At 47.4% G+C, this 22042-nt stretch overlaps 1 protein-coding gene across 3 annotated transcripts in view; it reads left to right on the top strand.

Annotated features, from left to right (window-relative positions):
• The window catches only part of SEC31B (SEC31 homolog B, COPII coat complex component), a 226566-nt gene that overhangs the window by 32036 nt on the left and 172488 nt on the right, over positions 1–22042 (top strand). For 2 of the 3 annotated variants that reach the window (XM_040362336.1, XM_040362335.1), the window contains exons 2-3: positions 9398–9479; positions 19640–19763. In XM_040362336.1, coding sequence (XP_040218270.1) covers positions 9398–9479; positions 19640–19763 — 206 coding nt within the window. Of the gene's footprint in view, positions 1–9397; positions 9480–19639; positions 19771–22042 lie in introns of those variants that run through there. The other variant, XM_040362337.1, reaches the window with a different exon arrangement.

The raw sequence follows: 22042 nt of genomic DNA, 5'->3' as shown, positions 1-22042 counted from the left end.
GATGGCAAATGATGAAAAACCATAAAAAAAAACTAAAAAATGTAATTGCTTGCATTGCATTGTGGACAATCCACAACTTGTGGCAGGTGACGTGGCCAGTGGACAATCCACAACTTGTGGCAGGTGACATGGCCAGGTGACGTGGCAAGTGGACAACCCACAACTTGTTGTAGGTGACGTGGCCAGGCGATGTGTCAGGTGACGTGGCCAGGTCACGTGGCCAGTGGACAATCCACAACTTGTGGCAGGTAACATGGCCAGGTGACGTGGCAAGTGTACAATCCACAACTTGTGGTAGGTGACGTGGCAGGTGATGTGGCCAGGTGACGTGGCAGGTGACGTAGCCAGGTGACATGGCAAGTGGACAATCCACAACTTGTGGCAGGTAACGTGGCCAGGTGACATGGCAGGTGACGTGGCTTGGTGACGTGGCCAGTGGACAATCCACAACTTGTGGCAGGTGACGTGGCCAGTTGACGTGGCAGGTGACGTGGCCAGTGGACAATCCACAACTTGTGGCAGGTGACGTGGCCAGGTGATGTGGCAGGTGACGTGGCCAGGTGACATGGCAAGTGGACAATCCACAACTTGCGGCAGGTGACGTGGCCAGGTGACGTGGCCAGTGGACAATCCACAACTTGTGGCAGGTGGGGTGGCCAGATGACGTGGCAGGTGACGTAGCCAGGTGACATGGCAAGTGGACAATCCACAACTTGTGGCAGGTAACGTGGCCAGGTGACATGGCAGGTGACGTGGCTTGGTGACGTGGCCAGTGGACAATCCACAACTTGTGGCAGGTGACGTGGCCAGTTGACGTGGCAGGTGACGTGGCCAGTGGACAATCCACAACTTGTGGCAGGTGACGTGGCCAGGTGATGTGGCAGGTGACGTGGCCAGGTGACATGGCAAGTGGACAATCCACAACTTGCAGCAGGTGACGTGGCCAGGTGACGTGGCCAGTGGACAATCCACAACTTGTGGCAGGTGGGGTGGCCAGGTGACATGGCAGATGACGTGGCAAGTGGACAATACACAACTTGAGGCAGGTGACGTGGCAAGTGGACAATCCACAACTTATTGTAGGTGACGTGGCCAGGTGATGTGGCAGGTGACGTGGCCAGGTGCCGTGGCCAGTGGACAATCCACAACTTGTGGCAGGTGGCGTGGCCAGGTGACGTGGCAAGTGGACAATTCACAACTTGGCAGGTGACGTGGCCAGTTGATGTGGCAGGTGACGTGGCCAGTGGACAATCCACAACTTGTGGCAGGTGACGTGCCAGGTGACGTGGCCGGTGATGTGGCCAGGTGACGTGGCAGGTGACGTGGCCAGGTGACATGGCAAGTGGACAATCCACAACTTGTGGCAGGTGACGTGGCCAGGTGACATGGCAGGTGACGTGACAGGTGGCGTGGCCAGTGGACAATCCACAACTTGTGGCAGGTGGCGTGGCCAGGTGACGTGGCAAGTGGACAATCCACAACTTGTGGCAGGTGACGTGGCCAGGTGACATGGCAGGTGACGTGGCAGGTGGCGTGGCCAGTGGACAATCCACAACTTGTGGCAAGTGGCGTGGCCAGGTGACGTGGCAAGTGGACAATTCACAACTTGGCAGGTGACGTGGCCAGTTGATGTGGCAGGTGACGTGGCCAGTGGACAATCCACAACTTGTGGCAGGTGACGTGGCCAGGTGACGTGGCAGGTGATGTGGCCAGGTGACGTGGCAGGTGACGTGGCCAGGTGACATGGCAAGTGGACAATCCACAACTTGTGGCAGGTGACGTGGCCAGGTGACATGGCAGGTGACGTGACAGGTGACGTGGCCAGTGGACAATCCACAACTTGTGGCAGGTGGCGTGGCCAGGTGACGTGGCAAGTGGACAATCCACAACTTGTGGCAGGTGACGTGGCAGGTGACGTGGCAGGTGGCGTGGCCAGTGGACAATCCACAACTTGTGGCAAGTGGCGTGGCCAGGTGACGTGGCAAGTGGACAATTCACAACTTGGCAGGTGACGTGGCCAGTTGATGTGGCAGGTGACGTGGCCAGTGGACAATCCACAACTTGTGGCAGGTGACGTGGCCAGTTGACGTGGCAGGTGGCGTGGCCAGTGGACAATCCACAACTTGTGGCAGGTGACGTGGCCAGGTGACGTGGCAGGTGATGTGGCCAGGTGACATGGCAGGTGACGTGGCCAGGTGATGTGGCCAGTAGACAATCCACAACTTGTGGCAGGTGACGTGGCCAGGTGACGTGGCAGGTGACGTGGCCAGGTGACATGGCAGGTGACGTGGCCAGTGGACAATCCACAACTTGTGGCAGGTGACGTGGCCAGGTGACGTGGCAAGTGGACAATCCACAACTTGTGGCAGGTGACGTGGCCAGGTGATGTGGCATGTGACGTGGCCAGGTGACATGGCAAGTGGACAATCCACAACTTGCGGCAGGTGACGTGGCCAGGTGACGTGGCCAGTGGACAATCCACAACTTGTGGCAGGTGGGGTGACCAGGTGACATGGCAGATGACGTGGCAAGTGGACAATACACAACTTGAGGCAGGTGACGTGGCCAGGTGATGTGGCAAGTGGACAATTCACAACTTGGCAGGTGACGTGGCCAGTTGATGTGGCAGGTGACGTGGCCAGTTGATGTGGCAGGTGACGTGGCCAGTGGACAATCCACAACTTGTGGCAGGTGACGTGGCCAGGTGACGTGGCAGGTGATGTGGCCAGGTGATGTGGCAGGTGACGTGGCCAGGTGACGTGGCAAGTGACACGCTAAATACACGTACACTGCTGCTCTCTCAGCTGCTCTGGTCTCACAAAATAGCTGAAATGGTTAAATAATATTGTTTTTTGAGCTTAGGGAGGGTCTTATGATGTTTCTTAACCAAATGCTTATAAACGCAAACGCGGTAAAACGCGGTAAATCGCGGTAAAACACGGCGAAATTCGCGGCAAAAACGGGCGTTTTAAACGCCGGTTTTTGCGTTTGAAAACTTGTGTTTAGATGAGTTTGCATTTGCTTCTCGTGTGCATGGGGCCTAAAGTATCAGTTTTAAGTTTGTCCTACCCACGGGATTCAAGGTTTCCAGGAAGCTTCAAAGACCGTAGTTATCCCTTCTCAAGGCTAGCAGTTATTCATATACAAAGCAAGTTTTGGATTATGTGCTAATTGCTGCTTCCAGCATCTAGTAATCATTATTCTGGAGGCTAGTAGGAGTGATAACTGTGTGAAACTGCATGGGAATCCTATCTATATTTAAATTTAGGGGTGCTAATTCATGCTGGTAGTGGAGGGGGAACCAGAATACCGGTCACCTTGGGTATGATTTGTAATATATTTTTTCCCAGAAACTGTTGGTGTTTACAATTTCAAAGTATGTGCATCAATGTTCCCAATGAACTTGATCCTCCTTGGCTTAAGGGGTATTGCTAAGGATAAAATCTCTACAGGATTAGATACCTCCTAAGTGGCCTTTTACCATGTGGTAACTGTTCACAGCATCACAGTAGTAAACGAGGTTGCATACTAGCTCATTATGGGTCACTAAAGGAATTTTTTTTTTTTTTTAGCTAAATGGCTTCCTTTACTTTACTGCAGTACTGGTTTCATATCCTCATTGTTCGTTTTTGCTTTGAAGTAGCTGTAATTCTGCTGTGATCTCCACACTTCCTGGTTGTCTTTTTCCTTATAACCATGGTACTGGGAGATTTTCACGGTGGTCTAAGCTGTCATTACTGTGTGTCTAAAACTCCTCAGAATCAATCAGATTCATTTTAAAAACAAAACACTGCCCTGGATTTGTTTGTTTTTGTTCTGTGAGTCTTCTTGACTCACCTCTCACCCGGCACTTCATGTATGTACCTTTAAAACCGAAAGTGAAACTAGAGGCACATTATATGATAGATTAAATTCAATTTTTAATCATTTTTAAAAGGAATCGGTTAACTTTTATGTCTCTCTACCCAATAAACAGTCATTTCAGAATTTTTTTTTTTTTCCTTTAGTGACCCTTTAAAACGAAGCCCTCGTCCCGCCTCCCGGTCACCGCTGAGGGAGCCGACATATTCCCTCTGCATTTCTTCCAGGTTCGCGGCTCCGGCACTGTGAGTGGCCGAAGCTGCGATGACGTCACTCCTGTGCATGTGCAGGAGTCCTCTGTTCAGGCAAGGAGCTCTGATTTTCCAACAGCATATGCAGAATTATTTTAATTCAGCCACATTGGAGGGGTTTTCAGCACGAACGGCCTGTGTAAGGTCATGATACAGCATCTCAATTGGATTTAAGTCCGGGCTTTGACTAGGGCACTCCAAAACCTAATTTCTGCTTTGTTTGAACCATTTGGAGGTGGACTTACTGTTGTGTTTTGGATCATTGTCCTGCTGCATAACCCAAGTGTACTTGAGGTCACAATCTGATGGCCGGACATTCACTTCTAGGATTTTCTGATAGAGCTCCAAATTCATGGTTCTTCAATTATGGTAAGTCGTCCAGGTCCTGAAGCTGCAAAGCAGCCCCAGACCATCACACTACCACCATCTTGTCTGACTGTTGGTAGGTATGATGTTCTTGTTGTGAAATGCTCTATTTAGTTTTATGGCAGATATAACGGGAAGCACACCTTCCAAAATGTGAAATTTTTGTCTCATCGGTCCACAGAATATTTGCCATAAAATCTTGGATAATCAAGATGTTTTTTGGTAAATGTGAGATGAGCCTTTGTGTTCTTTTTGGTCAGCAGTGGCTTTGGCCTTGGAACTCTCCCTTGGATGCCATTTTTGCCCAGTCTCTTTCTTCTTGTTGAATCATGAACACTGATCTTGCCTGACGCAAGTGAGGCCTGCAGTTCTTTAGATGATGTTCTGGGTTCTTTTTATGACCTTCTGGATGAGTCGTCATCATATTCTTGGCGTAATCTTTGTAGGCTGACCACTCCTGGGAATTTTCACCACTGTTCCAAGTTATCTCCATTTGTGGATAATGGCTCTCTGTGGTTCACTGGAGTTCCAAAGCCTTAGAAATGGATTTGAAACCCTTCCTAGACCGATACATGTACATTACTTTATCTGTTCTTATTTTTTTTTAGATTGTGATCTGTTACCCTGCTTCACTTTGTCGGACAGCTTCTATTTATGTGATTTCTTTATTCCACAAGTCTGGCAGTAATCAGGACTGGGTGTGGCATGTGAAATTTTAATCCGCTTTTCAAAACAATTGTGGTTAATCACAGTTCATTCATGATTCAGCATGGGAGGGGGCAATTACTTTTTCACATAGGGCCAGGCAGGTTTGAACAGCTTTTTTTCCCTTATTAACCACTTCCCGCCCGGCCTATAGCCGATTTACGTCCGGGAAGTGGTTATGAAATCCTGACAGGACGTTCTAGAACGTCCTGCAGGATTTCATGCTGCGCGCGCCCGTGGGGGCGCGCATCGCGGCGATCGGTGATGCGGGGTGTCATTCTGACACCCTGCATCTCCGATCTCGGTAAAGAGCCTCCGGCGGAGACTCTTTACCACGTGATCAGCCGTGTCCAATCACGGCTGATCACGATGTAAACAGGAAGAGCCGTTGATGGCTCTTCCTCACTCGCGTCCGACAGACGCGAGTAGAGGAGAGCCGATCGGCGGCTCTCCTGACGGGGGGTTTGCGCTGATTGTTTATCAGCGCAGCCCCCCCTTGGATCGCCACACTGGACCACCAGGGATGCCCACCCTGGAGCACCAGGATGGGCAAAAAAAAAAAAAAGCCCGCAAAAAAAAGCATTAAAAAAAGATGCCAGTCAGTGCCCACAAATGGGCACTGACTGGCAACCTGGCAAAAATCAGTGCTGCCACCCCAGTGTCCATCAGCGCCACCCCAGTGTCCATCAGCGCCACCCCAGTGTCCATCAGCGCCACCCCAGTGTCCATCAGCGCCACCCCAGTGTCCATCAGCGCCACCCCAGTGTCCATCAGCGCCACCCCAGTGTCCATCAGCGCCACCCCAGTGTCCATCAGTGCCACCCCACAGTGCCCATCCATGCCCAGTGCCCACCTATTAGTGCCCATCTGTGCCACCCATAAGTATCCATCAGTGCCACCCATAAATGCCGCCCATGAGTGCCCATCTGTGGCGCCCATGAGTGCCCATCTGTGGCGCCCATGAGTGCCCATCTGTGGCGCCCATGAGTGCCCATCTGTGGCGCCCATGAGTGCCCATCTGTGGCGCCCATGAGTGCCCATCTGTGGCGCCCATGAGTGCCCATCTGTGGCGCCCATGAGTGCCCATCTGTGCCGCCTATGTGTGCCCATCAGTGCCGCCTATGTGTGCCCATCAGTGCCGCCTATGAGTGCCCATCAGTGTCGCATACCAGCGCCCATCAGTGTCGCATACCAGCGCCGCCAATCGGTGCCATCTCATCGGTGCCCATTAGTGCCGCCATATCAGTGCCCGTAATTGAAAGCGAAAACTTATTTACAAAAAAATTTACAGAAAAAAATAAATTTCATTTTTTTTCCAAATTTTCAGCCTTTTTTTCCAAAAAAAAAAATCGCAGAGGTGATCAAATACCACCAAAAGAAAGCTCTATTTGTGGGGAAAAAAGGACGCCAATTTTGTTTGGGTACAGTGTAGCATGACCGCGCAATTGCCATTCAAAGTGCGACAGTGCTGAAAATTGGCTTGGGCGGGAAGCTGCGTAAGTGCCTGGTATGGAAGTGGTTAAGCCCTGGTTCACACTGGGCTGCGGGAGTGAAGCCGTGCAAGTTCAGCTGAACTCGCACGATTTCACTCCCGCCGGCAGTCCCGATTTCGGCCGCGATTTAAGAGACATCTGTGCAGGTTTCTGCACAGATGTCTATGTAAATCGCGTCCCGAAATCGCAAAAAGTAGTACAGGAACTACTTTTTGAAATCGGTACAGCGTCGCACCGATTAGGACAGTGTCATTGGCGGCAAATGCCGCCGATTTGAGATGCGATTTCACATGTGAAATCGCATCTCAAATCGAAGGAAATCGTACCCAGTGTGAACCTGGGCTAAATGAAATAATTTAAAAACTGTGTCTTAGATTTACTTGAGTTATCTTTGTGTAATATTAAAATTTGTTTCATCTGAATCATTTAAGCTCCAATACAAAATCGGTAAGGGGGCAAATAATTTTTCATAGACAGACAGACAGACAGACATCTCTATATCATAGTTTGTAGACACTAACTTTCACACAAACTAAAGTACACTGATTTGGGTTATTTTTAACCACTTCCCGCTCGCAGTACATCCTTTTCTGTCGGCGATTCTGTGCACAGATTTCCAGTCCTCTCTATGATCGTTGGAGGCCCCGGATGTAAACAAAGCCACAATCGTAGCTAGTAAGCATGAGATCAGTGAATTTTTATTTATTTTTCTCGCTCTCATGCTTTACAGCCTCGAGGAGAGTTGACCCTGCATCTCTCCATAAAGAGGACCTGCCACTATAGATTCCTATTGCAAGGGATGTTTACATTCCTTGTAATAGAAATAAGTGATAAAAAAAAAAAAAAAAATTTTTAAAAGGCCCCTGTCCCCGGTAGCTCGCGCTCAGAAGCGTACACACGCGTTCCGCCCACATATGTAAATGCCGTTCAAACCACACATGTGAGATATTGCTGCATGCATTAGAGCACAAGCAACAATTCTAGCACTAGACTTCCTCTAACTCTAAACTGGTAACCTGTAAACAAATTGAAAGCATCGCCTATGGAGCCTTTTAAGTACCGAAGTTTGGCGCCATTCCATGAGTGTGCACAATTTTAAAGCGTGACATGTTGGGTATCTCTTTACTCGACATGACATTATACAAAAAAATTGGGCTAATTTTACTGTTTTGTTTGTTCATGTTTAAAAAGGCGTTTGAAAAATTATTGTGCAAATACCATACGAGATAAATGGTTCAAAGATCGCCAAGTTATTTTCTGGGATGTCTACTTAAAAAAAATATATATAATGTTTGGGGGTTCTGAGTAATTTTCTAGCAAAAAAATTATGATTTTTGTGTGTAGTAGAGGAGTGCCAGAATAGACCCGGTATGGAAGTGGTTAACAAAGAAATGTAGCAGAATACATTTTGACCTAAACAATATATGGTAAGAGGGCACAAAATGAGATGGATAAATAAGCTAAACCAAAACCAGTGAGATAGCAGGACTAAACAAGGGATCAGTTTGTCAAGTCAGTGCGAATACCATCCTACAACCATATGAACCCCCACCCCCAAGAGGGGGGGGGGGGGGGGGAACAGGAGGCAAACCATATAAGGGGGGGGGGGGGGGACCCAAGATCGCCCTCAACCCCACCCAGATTAATTGTTGTTTAACCACTTAAGACCCGGACCATTATGCAGGTTAAGGACCTTGCCCCTTTTTGCGATTCGGCACTGCGTCGCTTTAACTGACAATTGCGCGGTCGTGCAACATGGCTTTCTTTTGGTGGTATTTGATCACCTCTGCCTTTTTTTTCTTTTGCGCTATAAACAAAAATAGAGCGACAATTTTGAAGAAAATTCAATATTTTTTACTTTTTGCTATAATAAATATCTCCCAAAAATATATAAAAAAATACTTTTTTCCTCAGTTTAGGCCGATACGTATTCTTCCTATTTTTGGTAAAAAAAATCGCAATAAGCGTTTATCGATTGGTTTGCGCAAAATGTATAGCGTTTACAAAATAGGGGATAGTTTAATTGCATTTTTATTAATATTTTTTTTTTTTTTTACTACTAATGGCGGCGATCAGCGTTTTTTTTTTTTTTTCGTGACTGCGACATTATGGCAGACACATCAGACAATTTTGACACATTTTTGGGACCATTGTCATTTTCACAGAACAAGTGCTATAAAAATGCATTGTTTATTGTGAAAATTACAATTGCAGTTTAGGAGTTAACCACAGGGGGCGCTGAAGGGGTTATGTATGACCTCATCTGTGTTTCTAACTGTAGGGGGGCGGGGCTGCACGTGTGACATCAGTGATCGTCTTTCCCTATATCAGGGAACAAACGATCACTGAGACTGCCACAATAAAGAACGGGGAAGGTGTGTTTACACACACCTCTCCCCGTTCTTCAGCTCCGGTGACCAATCGTGGGACACCGGCGGCGATTGGGTCCTGCGGGCACGGTTACTGTGCTTCGGACCAGGTCGTGAGGTCGCCGCCAGCGCATTTAGCGACACCCACGGCTGGGCTTAAAGAGACACGTACGTGATTGTGCCCAGCCGGTCCATTCTGCCGACGTATATCGGCGTGAAGGGGTCTTTAAGTGGTTAAAGTGTGACGGCACTGGAATCTGAAAATTGGCCTTGGCAGGAAGAGGGTGAAAGTGTCCTGGTATTTAGATGGTTAATGAGTTGCTTTTTTATACAACTTGTTTATATATTACAGAAAATGAAGCTGAAAGAAGTTGAACGGTCTGCAGTCCAAGCTTGGAGCCCAGCAAACCAGCACCCAATTTACTTGGCAACAGGTAGAATTTAGCATTTTCCCAAGCTATTTCAGCTTTGTTGCAGCATTGTACTATGGTTTGTTCACCTCTTTGCTGAGAATACTTGTATGCAACACCTTTTTTTTTGTGTTGTAAAGGCATTATTTGTATATTATCATCTGTTGTGTATGTTTACTCTTAAAGCATAAAGCAAAACTTTCCATCCTAATGGCCTCCTGATGCACTATTCCCCAAAACACAGCATGTGACATGATGCTTGTTAATGTGTGTTTTATCCACCACACAGGTCTTAACCTGGCCTAAGGTGTCTGGGGGGGGGAAGGTGGAGGAAGTTGTGGCCCTTTCACAGCCTGCGATTAGAATCTGAGGCGGCTTCACAACGAAACTGTTATTAATTTTTAAACTAATGCTGCAAGTATTTGTCATAGGAAACCTGCATTCAACACTGTTGCCTTACTTTAAGACAGATCGCGTTGAGCTGCGGTGGCTCAACGCGATTGGCACTGTGCTGACAAGCCATTCACCTCTGCAGCTAGGGGTTCGGATCCCGGTCTCGGCTTCATGTGAATTGAGTTTGGTGGTCTCAGCCCGGCTCCCGGTGGGTGTGCTATGCAAGGTAAGCCTGTGCTTAGTACGCCCACCCCCCTCCCACAAAAACCACCACACCTACACACGCACTCTAAATTGGGTTAACACACGCACTTTGACCACGCGGTCTCTAAAAAGAGAGGCGAAGGACTAATGGGGCTGGTTGAGCGGGCTAATCCTCTCACTCCCCTCTGCCCCGTTGGGCTTCAAAGCGGAGCAGGTAGGGCGGGCTGTGTGGGAGGACCCCCTCACACACCCGCCATTGCCACCCGGGGCATGGAGAAAGATGGCAGATTGCCTCTGGGGGAGGCCTGCCTACTCCCAACTCCTGCAGTCCGGCTCCTCTCTCGAGTACACGCACAAAATACACTTTAAAAAAAAAAAAAAAGAAAAAAAAAAAACTTTTTTCATTGTTCATAGAAAGTATTGCATTCTAGGTTTTTAACACTTTGTGCAGACATGACAAGCAGAGAGTGAGAAGCTGGGTCATTACTTGTCTGGTGTTCTGCTTTAAATTGTTTGCACAATGCGAGAACACTTATTTGCTTATATTTTATTACTGCTTGCTTGTATTCCAGGGGGATGCTATAATAATCATGTTTAGAGGTCGACCGATATATCGGCCGATATTTGACCGTTTTTAAGAGATCGGCAGGGATGGACTGGCCATTGGGACTACAGGGAGTTTCCCGGTGGGCCGATGGCTCAGTGGGCCGGTTTCAGTGACAGCGGCCTGGGAGTTTCTCACTTCTGCCTAATCTTGTCCCATAAGGGGGGGGGGGGTACCAAACTGATTCTTTGCCCTGGTAGAAATAATATCTAGCTTCCCCACTGGTACTGCCTATAAGAGTACCAGTACCAGCCATTCTACTCTAATAAAGTAAAACGAGTAGGGGCTGGTGAAGGGGGAGAGGGGGTTTGGGTGGTTGGGGGGGGGGGGGTGCGGGAGTTGTCCGGCCGCTGTGGGAGAGACCTGTCAAAGTGGGCCAGTCTGGATGAAGTCCAGGGCCAAATTTTTGTCCCAGTCCAGCCCTGGAGATCGGCATCGGCCGATTATTGTAAAAAAATCGGCCGATTTTCGGCTGCCACACTAAGTCCCGCTCCACCTCCAGCAGCACAAGAAATGAATCCCTCAGCCACGCTGCTGGTAGTCTGCGCGCCGGCCCCGCCCCCCCCCCCCCCTTTACCTCGGCGGGCTGTAGCAGAAAGCAAACATGTCACAAGCCCGAGCAGCTGCAGTAGTTGTCTGTGCGGAGATCACACTTGTAATGCTTCCTGCATGCTGGGACGGTGGCGGGATTACTGAACATGGGCTCTAGGCTACAGCTCCAGCCGTAGCCTAGAGCCCATGTTCAGTAATCTCGCCACCGTCCCAGCATGCAGGAAGCTTTTGTGATCTCCGCACAGACAACTACTGCAGCTGCCGAGGTAGGGGGGCGGGGCCGGCGCGCAGGCTGAGGCTACCAGCAGCGTGGCTGAGGGATTCATTTCTCGTGCTGCTGGAGGCTGGCAGCCTGATACTGGGGTAATGTACAGTATTCATATTATCTATGATAGGTGCCTCGGCTCTCTAGTGATAGTACTCTACTCACGTGGGAGCTCACAGGTGTCATCCAATGGGCAGTGCTGGAGGGAACAGTGTGTACATGTCAGAGCACACCCCTCTCCTGTATACAAACTCATATACATACTCCTGTATACACACACATTTTATATATATCCATCCCCCACCCACGGCCAGCTCCATCCATCCACCCCCCTCTACAAAGCATCCCCCACCCACGGCCAGCTCCATCCATCCACCCCCCTCTACAAAGCATCTTCCACCCACGGCCAGCTCCATCCATCCACCCCCTCTACAAAGCATCTCCCACCCACGGCCAGCTCCATCCATCCACCCCCTCTACAAAGCATCTCCCACCCACGGCCAGCTCCATCCATCCACCCCCTCTACAAAGCATCTCCCACCCACGGCCAGCTCCATCCATCCACCCCCTCTACAAAGCATCTCCCACCCACGGCCAGCTCCATCCATCCACCCCCCTCTACAAAGCATCTCCCACCCACGGCCAGCTCCATCCATCCACCCCCTCTACAAAGCATCTCCCACCCACGGCCAGCTCCATCCATCTCCCCCTCCACAATGCATTCCCCACAGCCAGCTCCATCCATCCACCCCCTCTACAAAGCATCCCCCACCCACGGCCAGCTCCATCCATCCACCCCCCTCTACAAAGCATCTCCCACCCACGGCCAGCTCCATCCATCCAACCCCCTCTACAAAGCATCTCCCACCCACGGCCAGCTCCATCCATCCACCCCCTCTACAAAGCATCTCCCACCCACGGCCAGCTCCATCCATCTCCCCCTCCACAATGCATTCCCCACCCACGGCCAGCTCCATCCATCTCCCCCTCCACAATGCATCTCCCACCCACGGCCAGCTCCATCCATCCACCCCCCTCTACAAAGCATCTCCCACCCACGGCCAGCTCCATCCATCCATCCACCCCCCTCTACAAAGCATCTCCCACCCACGGCCAGCTCCATCCATCCACCCCCCTCTACAAAGCATCTCCCACCCACGGCCAGCTCCATCCATCCACCCCCTCTACAAAGCATCTCCCACCCACGGCCAGCTCCATCCATCCACCCCCTCTACAAAGCATCTCCCACCCACGGCCAGCTCCATCCATCTCCCCCTCCACAATGCATTCCCCACCCACGGCCAGCTCCATCCATCTCCCCCTCCACAATGCATTCCCCACCCACGGCCAGCTCCATCCATCCACCCCCCTCTACAAAGCATCTCCCACCCACGGCCAGCTCCATCCATCCAACCCCCTCTACAAAGCATCTCCCACCCACGGCCAGCTCCATTCATCCACCCCCCTCTACAAAGCATCTCCCACCCACGGCCAGCTCCATCCATCCACCCCCCTCTACAAAGCATCTCCCACCCACGGCCAGCTCCATCCATCCACCCCCCTCTACAAAGCATCTCCCACCCACGGCCAGCTCCATCCATCCACCCCCCTCTACAAAGCATCTCCCACCCACGGCCAGCTCCATCCATCTCCCCCTCCACAATGCATTCCCCACCCACGGCCAGCTCCATCCATCCACCCCCTCTACAAAGCATCTCCCACCCACGGCCAGCTCCATCCATCCACCCCCCTCTACAAAGCATCTCCCACCCACGGCCAGCTCCATCCATCTCCCCCTCCACAATGCATTCCCCACAGCCAGCTCCATCCATCCACCCCCCTCCCTCCATCCACAGCCAGCACCATCCATCCACCCCCCTCCCTCCATCCACAGCCAGCACCATCCATCTCTTCCCCTCCACAATGCATCCCCCACCCACGGCCAGCTCCATCCATCCATCCCCCTCCACAATGCATCCCCCACCCACGGCCAGCTCCATCAATCCACCCCCTTCCCTCCATCCACAGCCAGCACCATCCATCTCTTCCCCTCCACGGCCAGCAACATCCAGCCATCCCCCTCCACAACGCATTTCCCACCCACGGCCAGCACCATCCATCTATCCCCCTCCACAACGCATCCCCCACCCACGGCCAGCATCATCCATCCCCCTCCACAACACATCCACCGCCAGCAACATCCAGCCATCCCCCTCCACAATGCATCCCCCACGCACAGCCAGCACCATCTTTCCCCCTCCACAGCGCATCTCCCACCCACGCCCAGCACCATCCATCCTCCTCCACAATGCATCCCAATCCAAAAATCGGCCCAAAATATCGGCCGCAAAAATCGGCATCATATATCGGCCATCGGCTGCCCCGATTTCGAAATATCGGCATCGGCCAGAGAAAAACCCATATCGGTCGACCTCTAATCATGTTTCTATAAATGGGTGTTTGTATATTATATATTTTTACTTCAAGGATACAACAAATAGGTGTGCGAATAAAATAAGGTTATTTTTCTACCAGTGCAATATATAAACAGCAGCTGGTAGACAGGGATTTTAAACACACTTCTGGTTGCTATTGTGTAAGTTTTGTAGAGCAGGCAATGCTTTTTCAGGTGGAAGTGATTTAAACAGCTGGGTGACTTTTTCTAATATACCTCCTTATTCCAAATGAATGATACAAAGTATAGAAGACTGTATATTACCTTAATGGCTAGGTGAAATGGGGGGTAAAACTGCGCTAATGGTGTATAAGTGATAAAAAAATATTGAGATAAAAGAGAATAAGCTGCGACACAAAAACGTGATAATCATGTGACAAAGTGTAAAAATAATAGTCGCGCTAAGAGTATACATCTAAATATACATCAATTAATTAAAGTGCAACATACAGTGCTAGTAATGAGAATATATGTGCATGAACAATAATGAGCATTATCTCAAAACGTCTATTGGCATAAACAAATGTCCAAGTAAAAATCAAACACCCATATAGGTGACTATATAAAAAAACACAAGTGAGGAAAAACAAAATCCACAATATCCAAGAGGAATAATTTTGATCAGTAACAGCATATATATATATATATAATATATATATAATCAGCAGTGTTCAATCAAAAAGTGGAAAATGAGGGTTTCTGTTGAAACCAAACCCTGGTCAGGTAGACCAACTAAAATTTCAGCCACAACTGCCAGGAAAATTGTTCGAGAAGAAAAACACACAAATAACTTAAAGCGGTGGTTCACCCTAAAATCCACTTTCTGTCACTAGATCCAGCATACTGCCGACATCTGCAGTATGCTGGATTTTTTTTTTTTTGTTTTTGTACTTATCGTTTTATCCGTATGTCTGCTCCGGCTCGAGCGGGGAATCCGTCGGGGAATGGGCGTTCCTAAGTAAAGCGCAGTTGATTGACGGGCTTGGATAGCGCGTCACACCTTCCGGAAATAGCCGACGTGACTCTCTGCAATTTACGGCGCCTGCGCAGTCAGCTCTACACGGCAGGCGCCGTATAGCACCGTAAGCAGCCGAGAGTCACGTCGGCTATTTCCGGAAGGTGTCACGTGCTATCCAAGCCCGTCAATCAACTGCGCTTTACTTAGGAACGCCCATTCCCCGACGGATTCCCCGCTCGAGCCGGAGCAGACATACGGATAAAACGATAAGTACAAAAAAAAAAAAAAAATCCAGCATACTGCAGATGTCAGCAGTATGCTGGATCTAGTGACAGAAAGTGGATTTTAGGGTGAACCACCGCTTTAAGGTGTAATACAGGACTCTCGGAAAACATGTGGTGTGGCTGTTTCAAGATGCACAAAAGGGAGGCACTTGAAGAAAGATGGGCTGCATGGTCACGTCGCCAGAAGAAGGCCATTACTACCCAAATGCCACAAAGTATCCTGCTTACAATACACCAAACGGCACAGAGGCAAGCCTCAAACCTTCTGGCACAAAGTCATTTGGAGTGATGAGACCCAAATTGAGCTTTTTGGCCACAACCATAAACGATACATTTGGTGTCAACAAGGCTTATGAGGAAAGGTACACCATTCCTACTGTGAAACGCAGAGGTGGATCGCTGATGTTTTTGGGGATGTGTGAGCTACAAAGGCAATTTGGTCAAAATTGTTGGCAAGATGAATGCAGTATGTTATCAATAAATACTGGAGGAACATTTGCATTCATCAGCCAGGAAGCTGCGCATGGGACGTACTTTGAAATGTCAAAGTGACAATGATTCAAAACACAAGGTCAAGTCGATCTGTTATTGGCATCAGCAGAATAAAGTGAAGGTTCTCGAGTGGCCATCTCGGTCTCTGGACCTTAATATCATTGAGCCACTCTGGGGACATCTCAAACGTGCAGTTCATGCAAGACAGCCCACGATACTGTGACATACTGTCCCACTTTCTGGTGTTAAACTGTCATTACAGCCACAATTCTTCTTTTAATTTTGTATGGATGGTTACAATAACGTTTGTAAAGAGATAGATATATAGATAGAGATATATATATCTATCTATATCTCTATAACTACATTTTTTTTTATGCGTAAAAAAACGTTTATTAGATATTTTGTTTACTACGACCTATAAAGTCCCCCTGGGGTTAATTTTGTATCTGTATATTCAGGCTCATATATGCCTTCCTTCAAATAAATATTCTCCCTCGACTGCTGTGTAAGATAGAGGTAGAAAGCATTAGGATTATCCTCTTAACACTGAATTGGCCCAGAATGACTTGGTAAACAGACATACTCATACTCAGACTCCTGGAGGGCAAGCCTTGGCCTCTTCCAAACGGGTCAGACTAACTGGCACAAGGGGCCCCAATTTAAAACTTGCTTTAACAGCATGACTGTTGAAACTCAGGTCCTGAAGGATAAGGGGTATTTCTGACTTGGCTGTCCCCACCAGAGCCTGAAAATAAACTACATGCAAGATCACCTTAAAAACTCAACTTGGTGCTCTCTGCACCTCAGAAACTGCTTTTAATTAGAGGTGTCAAAAAATAATCGGCATCGTGGTTCAGCCTTGCTTGATTCTGCATCGATGCAGAGATCAGCTGAATCGCGAAAGGTGTTGTCATTGCGGCTCCTCCCCCTTGTCACATTCATCTTAGCAGAAAGTCGAACCTGGCCACCTATGTGTTGCCACCTTCCATCAATTTCATTCCCTCTCCCCTCATCGTCACACCCCCTCACCAGCCAATAGAAAGTGAACCCAGGCGGCATCAGGGTGGTGGAATGTGGTAGTGAGGAGCCACGCTGTGTGCACGTTGGCGGGAACATGGAGCGCTGGGTCTGGAGCTTGTGCTGGCTTGACCTATCCCTGCTGGAGCTGCTGCTGCTGATGAGTGGTGGCGGCCGGCTTGTGGAGCACGGAGCTCCAGGGAGGAGAGTGGAGCCATCAGTGCTTTTGGTCCCGGAAGGGTTCAGGGTGGCCGCGGCGTATCCAGCCAGAGGTGTGATGGAGGAGGATTAGGGGAAACCTGAGGAGAGCCAGAAGAGCTGTAGAGCCAGGTGAGGAGGCCGCGGGGAAGGACGACTGACATGGTAAGGGAGGTGCCAGACTGTATGCACATAGGGCAATAAAACCAAAAATGGTATGCAGTGCTTTGCCGTGATAAATGTACAAAAGAGTCTTATTATGAAGCAAACAAATATAGTCCTGAAACACACACACACACACACACACACACACACACACACACACATATATATATAATCTCTGTGATCTGATTGAAATCATCTGTGTATTCAAAGTAATTTCAGTGCCAAATGTGCTCTGTTGTGTTCAAACCATTCCTGATTTCTGGTGAATGATTTGAACACAGCAGAGCACACTGGAATTACTTTGAAAAAAATCTTCTGTCTATTCAATCACAGATTTATATTTATATACACAACCTTTAATAGACCTTATAAACAAAAATGTCTCAAAGTGCTTTGCGGTGATAAATGTACAAAAGAGTCGCATTATGTAGTGAAGAAACATAGTCCTGAAATATATATATATATATATATATATATATATATATATATATATATATATATATATATATATATATATATATATATATATATATAATATATATATAAAATATATATTTCAGGACTATGTTTCTTCACTACATAATGCGACATTTGTAAATGTACATTTATCACCGCAAAGCACTTTGAGACATAAAACTTTGTGACACATTTTTGTTTCTAAGGTCTATTAAAGGTTGCATATTCACTATCGCCGTGTGCTAGCTGCCAACTAATCGTACAGTGCCCACTTTATTTTGTTTTTAACGAAGATATGACAGCATATTCCCCAGCTGACTGTTAAACTGCCTAATGTCCTTCACAGCCCCTTCCTCCCCCTGCAGGTCCCATTATTTCTTGCCCCCCCCCCACCTTTTTATATGTCTCAAACTACTCCTGATCACTAACCCCATATCACCCAAGCTACACATCAGACGGATATGGCTCCCAGCCCATTCCTCTTCCACCTCCCCATTCAAATCGATGGCCACCGCATAGCCCTCACCCGCCTCACCTCCATCCACAGGCTCCAACCCCCACCCCATGCAGTCCTGAACAATCTGAGGTCCTGACCATTCTCATCTCTGGACCAACCCCTCCATCCTTCAGTTCCTATCACCCCCCCCAGACTCTTCCATCAAATATTCCTGGGTTCCAGGACTCTTTCAGCCTTCCATTCCTATCCTCCAATTCTTCCATCCTTTTTTCCTTATTCATGGATTCCTATTTCCCTATCCCCGGACTCTTCCATTTTTCTCTCCATGGATTTCACCATCTTTCAATTCTTAGCCCTTGACCCCTCCATACTTCAGTTCTATCCCCAGGCTCTTACATCCTTTAGTTCCCATCTCCAGACTACTCCATCCTTCCTTACCTATTCATGGATTCCTCCTTCCCCATCTCCAGACTCCTCCATCTTTTTAATCGTGATGCATCGCGGAATTGGATCGAATCATGAGACCACCAAAGATGCGCACCCCTACCTTTTTTAATTGGGAGACCCCACATGTAAGGTTACCTTTTTGGTGGCCATTCTGTCTGTTGGGTGTGTTTCTAAGGTGGCATTCCTTTGTTGCAAATAATCCTTTTTTGTATTGCACATGGACAAAGTGGTCTTGACCTTCTTTCTACCCAAAGTGAACTCCCCCTTGCACCACCATGAGGATATAGTTCTCCCTTCAATCTGTAATGTTTTAAACACGCTATCTTAATTTCCCTCCACTGCTTGGATGTTGTCATGGATGACAAGGGTGTATCTGGCAGCCACAGGTTCTGTTCACTAAACGGTGTTACTTTTTGTCCTACCTAAAGGCATCCTGCCGCAAGTGGATCAGACAACTTATTTCCAGGACCTATGACCCTAAAGAAATGGTTCCTCTTTCCTATCGGAGCTCATTCCATTTCCAGCATCACACATCTGTATCTCAGGTTTGTAGGGATGCCACCTGGTCCTTTATTCACATGCTCTATGGGTTAAAACCCATAGAGCATGTGAATAAGTGGTAAACCAAGTGAATGTTCAGGCCTCGGCTGATTGGAGCTTCAGCTGCAAGATGCTATAAAAGCTGTCCTTTGATTTCGGGTTCTTTAACCATTGTTTTTTTCAGGCCTGTTGGCAATTCTGTTTGCTATCTTGTTGGCCACACTTCAGTTTGTTGCTTTGGGATGTCCCTTAGTCTACGAACACAAGTCCTGTACTGTACAATTAATGTAATGTGAATTTTTTACTAGTCTGTAAATTGCATATTTTTGAGTACAGTACAGGACACCAGGACTTCCCTGTTGTCATCTGTGGTCACAAAGCTGTTGGGGTTATATGAGCTTGCAGAAGGAGCAGCCCTAGCCTAGTTTTTCTGATGGTTACATGCAGGCTTTCTTCAGAAGATTAGACACCAATACAACCCCTGTGTTATCTACTTTACTCCAAGATAAGGAATTTACTGGCAAGTCAAAATTCCCTTTTGATATAGTGGGTGGTGCCAGGGTTTTTCTCTTGAAATGTGAAATTTAGTGCTTTAGAATTTTGTATGTTTTTTTTAATAACTCTATTTAATTTTTGTCAGCTGCCACATTAAAATATTGTTTTTTTTTTTTTTTTTTTTTTTTTTCTCTCCTAGGTACATCTGCACAGCAGCTAGATGCTTCATTCAACACCAATGCAGCTCTAGAGATCTTTGAGGTAGACTTTGGAGATCCTTTTCCTGACCTGAAACGAAAAGGTGTCTACCTGGCATCCAGCAGGTATGAGGTATAAATTCTAGCAGCTTTTTCCTGGTGAAAGCTTTCTGTATCAGATTAACCACTTGAGCCCCGGAAGAATTGGCTCCCTAATGACTGGCCACTTTTTGCGATTCGGCACTGCCTCGCTTTAACTCACAATTGCACGGTCATGCAACGCTGTACCCAAACAAAATTGACATCCATTTTTTTTTTTTTTTTTTTTTTTTTTTTTACACACCGATTTCTTTTGGTGCTATTTGATCACCTGCGGTTAAAAATTGTTGCGCTATAAACAAAAGAGCGACAATTTTGCAAAAACAAAACACTATTTTGTACTTTTTGCTATAATAAATATCACAATTTTGCAAAAAAAACAAAAACTAATTTTAGGCCGATGTGTATTCTACATATTTTTGGTAAAAAAATCGCACTAAGCGTATATTGATTGGTTTGCACAAAAGTTATAGCATCTGCAAAATAGGAAAATATATATATATATATATATATATATATATATATATATATATATATATATATATATATATATATATATATATATATTCTCGTATTTATCGGGGTATAGCGCGCACCCCTAAAGTTGCCCCAATTCCTGTGGAAAAAAGATTTTTTGTACTTAGTTTTGGTGTCCTGCTCGGCGGCCTCGTCGGGTCCGGTGTCCTCTTCGTCGGGTCCGGCGTCCTTCTGCGGCGTCCTCCCCGCTCGTTTCCAGCGCCGAGTTTGAATACTGCGCCGACATATACCGAGCCCAGTACACTCGTGTATCGTCGGGCAGGCTCGGCAACTCTCGCACTGACGTCCTGTACGTCAGCGTGAGAGGAGCCGAGACTGGCCGACGATACACGAGTGTACTGTATTCAAACTCGGCGCGGGTATCGGCGTATACCGCGCACCCACGATTTTGCCCTGATTTTCAGGGCAAAAAAGTGCGCTGTATTTTTTATCCGGACTGCAACATTATGGGAGACACATCGGACAAATTTTTGAGACCATTGGCATTTATACAGCGATCAGTGCTATAAAAATGCACTAATTTCTGTAAAAATGTCACTGGCAGGGAGGGGGTTAACACTAGGGGGGCGATCAAGGGGTTAAATGTGTTCCCTAATGTGTGTTCTAACTGAAGGGGGGATGGGACTGACCTAGAGTAAATGACATATCATTGTTCCTAGCCATTAGGAGCTCAGGATCTGCATTTCCTCACTGAGCAGAACAGGGATATGTGTGTGTGTGTGTTCACATATACGCGTTCCTGTTCTGCCTCTCGTGCCCGGAGATCGCTCTCAGCCGGTGGTCAACGCGACCGCCGGTCACGAGCATTAGAAATGCGGCGGTGCGCGCGCCTGCTACCACCGCTTAAAGTGGACGACTTACAGCTACGACGGTTTGCCCAACGGAGCCAACCTGCTGCAGTATAACTGAATTTTTTTGGGTTGCTGGATAGACTCAGTCATGTTAAAAATTAATTGCACCCCACAGAAATTGGTGACATTTTCAACTAATATAAACAGTCAAACATTAGATAGACATTCAAACTGTGCCTACAGATAAACGTGATATACTTTAATTAAAAACCGAAGGAAAATTTGCTGTTTTAATAATTTACCAAAAATATCAATAGCTGTAAAAGGAAGTATTCCCTTGGCTTCATAAGCTTGTATCCCCCCCCCCCCCCCATACACGTCAATATCAAAAAGAAAACCAGAACCTAGAGATAAAGTTTTTAATAAGACAGGTTCCTTAAGATTCTAATCAACAGCATCCTGTCTGGAACACCTGATTTTTTAATTATTATTATTATATATATATATATATATATATATATATATATATATATATATATATATATATATATATATATATATATATATATATATATATATATATATATATATATATATATATATATATATATATATATATATATATATATATATAATATTTCTTTATCGTACATCACGGGACACAGAGCTGCATAGCCATTACATGTGGGTTATAGAGTCTACCTTCAGGTGATGGACACTGGTGTAATCAATTAAACAGGAAGTTCCCTCCCTATATAACCCCTCCCCTACTGGGAGTTCCTCAGTTTTTTCATCAGTGTCTAAGGTGTTGGTCACGAGTTAACATGTGCTCTTAGGAGCTCCACTGGAGGGATCCATGCTGGATGTAAAAAGCCTCCATAAATCCGGATCCGTCCAAGGTGCTTCATAGCCAAAGTGGACGGTACCCGGGCCTCGGTACGAAGAACGAGGTTTAGCCTATAATGCCTCTCTGCGGAG

The sequence above is a fragment of the Rana temporaria genome, chromosome 8 (genome assembly GCF_905171775.1).
Source record: "Rana temporaria chromosome 8, aRanTem1.1, whole genome shotgun sequence".
NCBI lineage: Eukaryota > Metazoa > Chordata > Amphibia > Anura > Ranidae > Rana > Rana temporaria.
This window is presented reverse-complemented; position numbering and strand designations above follow the sequence as displayed.